General features: G+C 44.7%; 1 protein-coding gene across 1 annotated transcript; it reads left to right on the top strand.

Moving 5' to 3' along the window:
* Positions 1–3841: 3841 nt before the first annotated feature.
* On the top strand, positions 3842–4474 carry LOC147458610 (uncharacterized). Its single transcript, XM_086510036.1, has one exon. It carries the CDS (start codon positions 3842–3844, stop codon positions 4472–4474), a length of 633 nt encoding a protein of 210 aa, XP_086366162.1.

Genomic DNA, 4474 nt, shown 5'->3' with positions numbered 1-4474 from the left:
ACTCTGAAGAGTCAGGAGGTGCTGTGAATGAAGTATTCACGTGCACATTCTCTAAGGGAATAGGCTCTAAGTTGGTCATGAATGAATAATTTACTTCCCCACCCCCCTCATTTACATCATTAGCTCCATGTTCGGAGCGAGTGGCTCTACTAAAGGTTTCCTACAAGCGGCTAAGCACGCTCAGCCCGGACAGTGGACCCATGGCATGCATGTCTTGGCTTGAGCTATCGGGATTAGGCATTGGGAAACCCTCCATGACGTTGTCAGAGGAAGAGTCACTAGCCGCTATGTTCGGGTCTTGATTTGTACTACCTTGGGTCCCCGTCGAGGGCCCGGAACCTAAAGTAGGTGGATACTGAGAACTCGCGTAAGTCGAAATTCTCTCTAGTTGCTCCATCTTTAGCACACAACAAGAGCATAGATGCATGTGCCTTTGGCACCCTACAAGCATCGGCGAATAACCTCGAAGGTTAACCGCTTACTTTTTTAAGCGTCCGTTTTCACTCGTATTTTTTACGTTTTTAATGTTTTTTAATGATTGATTTTTTTGATTAAAGTGTGTGATAGCTCAAAACAAGCGTATCACTCGAAGGGTCGCGGTTGGCTTTATAGCAAAACGTTCGGTCACCTAAAGCTCCGTTGGTCCTCAAAAAAGCCGATTTTTAGCTACATGTGAAGCTAAAATTCGTAATTTTAAAGGGCGATAGATGCCTAAGCTTGAACGTGAGCTTGGGATGGGGTTTGGGCTTGGGTCTAGGAGATATTCCCAATTCCGGTCCTACCTTTATTTTTATTTTTATTTTTTATTTTTTTTAAGGATAAGGTCATCGTGGCTTGCGCGAGAGCACACACACACTCTACCTACCTACTTTCAACTAATACACCTACTGTTACACACTAACGCACTCTATTAGCTCTCACAGATCTACTTCCTACTTACTGTACATTACATTACACAGAACTAACAACCTTAATACTAACACCTTACACAGAGAAAAAACACAGTACCTTTGAAAACTCCAAAAACAAAAAAAATACACAGTAGCAACACAAAATCCTTCTTCTCAACACACACACCCTCTTTCCTTACCTTTCTTACAATTAATATTGCACCACAAAAGAAGCACAGAGTGCCATTCAAGCTTAGTGTATGGTGACGCCAAAAATATGCGCGTATGTCGCACGTGTCAATGCAAGTAACTTGCCGATACACCGTGTGCATGTAATGGAATCCATATTTTGATGATATATTTGTGAAATATTTGATATTTTGATGAATTATTGCAATGTTTATTTGAATTGTGGAATATGATCACTTGTTGGGTGTTGTGTGAGCAGATCAGTGATTGGCACGTGCTGGACAATAAGGCGATAGCAGTTATTCGAAATAAAACTACCACCGTTGGATTTTCTGTGGCAAGCCTTAGTATTTATGGTTTAGTTATAAGTTGAGATGTAGACAACTATTAATTATTACATTGAGCTCTTTATGAGCCATGACTATTTTATGCCCAACTGTGAATTGGATGTACCTCAATTTTGAGCATGAACTTTTCTATAAATTAAATACGTGCAAGAGGGACATGCTCACTCTTGCACGGGGGGAGATTGCACCCAACGCCCGTGTCTTTCTTCTCTTCTCTCCTCCCTTCTCTCTTGTCGTGACGGCGTAGCACTCCGCTCTAGGAGGTGCGCCTGCACGTTCTCGCTTACTCTCTCTCGCTCTCTATCTCTCTATGTTCATGTACAGCTTCTATTCCGTGCTCGTGGATATGCCAGGTATTCTTATTTATCATTTTATGGTTTGTAGCGCGCTATTTTGGATATTATGTAGGGCGGCCAAGCTTCCGTTTGTAGCAGTGGTATCAAAGCCAGGGACTACACTCCAATTATTTTCAACATTACAAAGGCTACGCATGCAAAGATGAGTGAAACTTTGATCCTAAGTATTATGATTATGATTAAGAATTTGCTTCAAATTTTTATTAATCGCATGATTATGATTACAATTTGCTTCAAATTTTTCTTAATCACATGATATCATTGCTAATCACATCTTGATTGCATGCGTACGGTGGAGTTTCGCCATGACCAACTATCTCCGTCCACGGGGTAGTTTACATTTGTACAAGGTTACTCTAACAAGGTTCTTGCTTGCTTTTGGTGGGAACACCCTCGTATTCTCTGTGTTTAATTATTACCCTAAGGCAAAAGATTGGCTACTTATCGTCGTCATCTCTCCCTCTTTGTCTCTGTGTGGCGCCAGCCTCACCACGTCTGCCCAGGATGCCACCTCACCCCTTCTACCTGCAGAAGGCTCGCAGCAAACCCTGAGCCGATCCTACGCAACCTGGCGACCAGGCAACCCGACTCCGTCGGCTTTCCTCTTGCCGTTCCACTCTTCGTGCTGCAATGCCTGCCCCGCTATTTGTTTCATGCGGTATCCACCGCTCTTTTTTTTATAGCTTACCTACTCCCCCCTCCCAGTTCACTTCACCCTCACCCTCACCTTTATCTGTGGCGGCTTTGATTACCCAACACTCAAACTCCGCTGAACCACTCTCTCTCTCTCTCTCTCTCTCTCTCTCTCTCTCTCTCTCTCTCTCTCTCTCTCTCTCTCTCTCTCTCTCTCTCTCTCTCTCTCTCTCTCTCTCGCATGCCGACCACACTTTCACTGGCTCTCTCTCTCTTGCCCTCTCGTATTCAACAACCCCGCCCCACTTCTCATCAACTGGAAGACCAGAAAATCCTCCCATATCTCTCTCCTCCAACCACTAGACCTAACGACTTCATAGCAGCCTCACGGGATCACTGCCAGCAATACCAACCATTGGATATCGGTCTGTTTCTCTCTCTCTATCTTCATCTCATGCATCTCATCACCACCCATTCATTCCCTCGTCCATGCAGACTGTGCGACCCCTTCTTTTGGATTGCCATGCAGAGGTTCTGAAGTAAGGGAACACCTCCAGTAACTCACTCCATTCATAGTCTCTCTCTCTCTCTCTCTTCGCTCTTGGCCGACACCCACGAGATGCTGATGGCGTTCAAAATCGAACATTAAAGGCTCTGTTTTTTTCGGGGGGTGTTCTCTTTTTTTACTCCCGACTCCCTACAGAGAGGAGAGGGATTACCAAAGGGAAGCTACACACATATCCTACGCAGCTGCTTAATACACACACAGACACACACACAAACATACACAGTGTCATCATCTTCAACATCTCGATGGAATGGACCGCATCTCCCTACCCAAACAGAGACCCCCGAGACGTATCCATCTCTATTGAAAAATAAGCCGCAACGATAGCCATCACCGTTCTTCGCCTAGACCAAGCTTGTCGAACCTATCTAGCAGGGTGGTAATTCTCGTCGTTCTTCTCCAATCATATGCCTCCTCTGCTATGCCGCATTCACAACCAGCAACACGTTGATTGCGCGCCGCTACATCATCAAAAACCCACTCGTTTGCATCGCTTCTACGTCAAAAACCTCGCAATTGCCCTACACCACCGTGAGCTTCGCACTACCTGGCGTTGGGCTTATGAACTCTTTTACTCTATTCGACAGCGTGGAATCACGTTAGTCGAATTTATTCGCCGCAAACCTTCTACCCTGGATCGGGATTTGCAGCAAATCAACGCGATTACCAATTTTCCCACTCATCATGGAGACAAACTACGCGAGTGACCCCTCCAATTGGACCAGTGATTCACCTCTCTCGGCACCGACCTTGGAGCAACAAGTATTCTTGCTTCAACAGGAATTAGACACTGTGAATCAACGCCTTGCCGCAAATGATCAGAAATGAGCACGCGAAGACGACAACGAAGATGAACGTATGATCAAAATTTTTAAGGTTGCGTTCGAAGCTCAAGAATCCAGCAAAGAGGCAACGATAAGTCAAAAATCTTTCACGTTTTTCAAGTTTGATGGTCGCAAAATTGATAAAAGAGTGCTATCTTGGTTAACTCAATTCGACGATTATTTTGCTGGCGAATCTTTCACTGAAAAAGATAAAATTAAATGTGCTACTAATCACCTTTCTGGTCAAGTTACACTCTGGTGGAGCGTGCTTCGTGAAACGGCAGAACGACCATCAACTTGGGACAATTTTCAACAGCGGGTCAAAGATTCCTTCCTACCCCCTCAGTTTGGTCTTGATGCTTGTCGTGCTTGGGCCAAATTCTCCTGGATGCAAGAAGACACCATCTCTTGTTACACTGACCGCTTCTGGGAATGTCTTCTACTCCTCCGTATGGTAGAAGAAGTGCCTACAGAGTCTCTCCAACGCAAATATGAAGACGGTCTTCCCAACGGTATACAGTCAAAACTCAATTCTCTTAAACCGGCGTCTCTTTATGAAGCTATATCCTTGGCCTACGATGCTGAGAAAGAAATCAACTCTATCGTCCATGAAGTGCGCAACACGCACAACCACAACCGTCCCAATTTTCAACCTCGCAATCAGTGA

The sequence above is a fragment of the Adiantum capillus-veneris genome, chromosome 4 (genome assembly GCF_014529385.1).
Source record: "Adiantum capillus-veneris isolate H3 chromosome 4, ASM1452938v2, whole genome shotgun sequence".
NCBI lineage: Eukaryota > Viridiplantae > Streptophyta > Polypodiopsida > Polypodiales > Pteridaceae > Adiantum > Adiantum capillus-veneris.
Note: the sequence above shows the minus strand (reverse complement) of the source record. Positions and strands in the feature narration are given on the sequence as shown.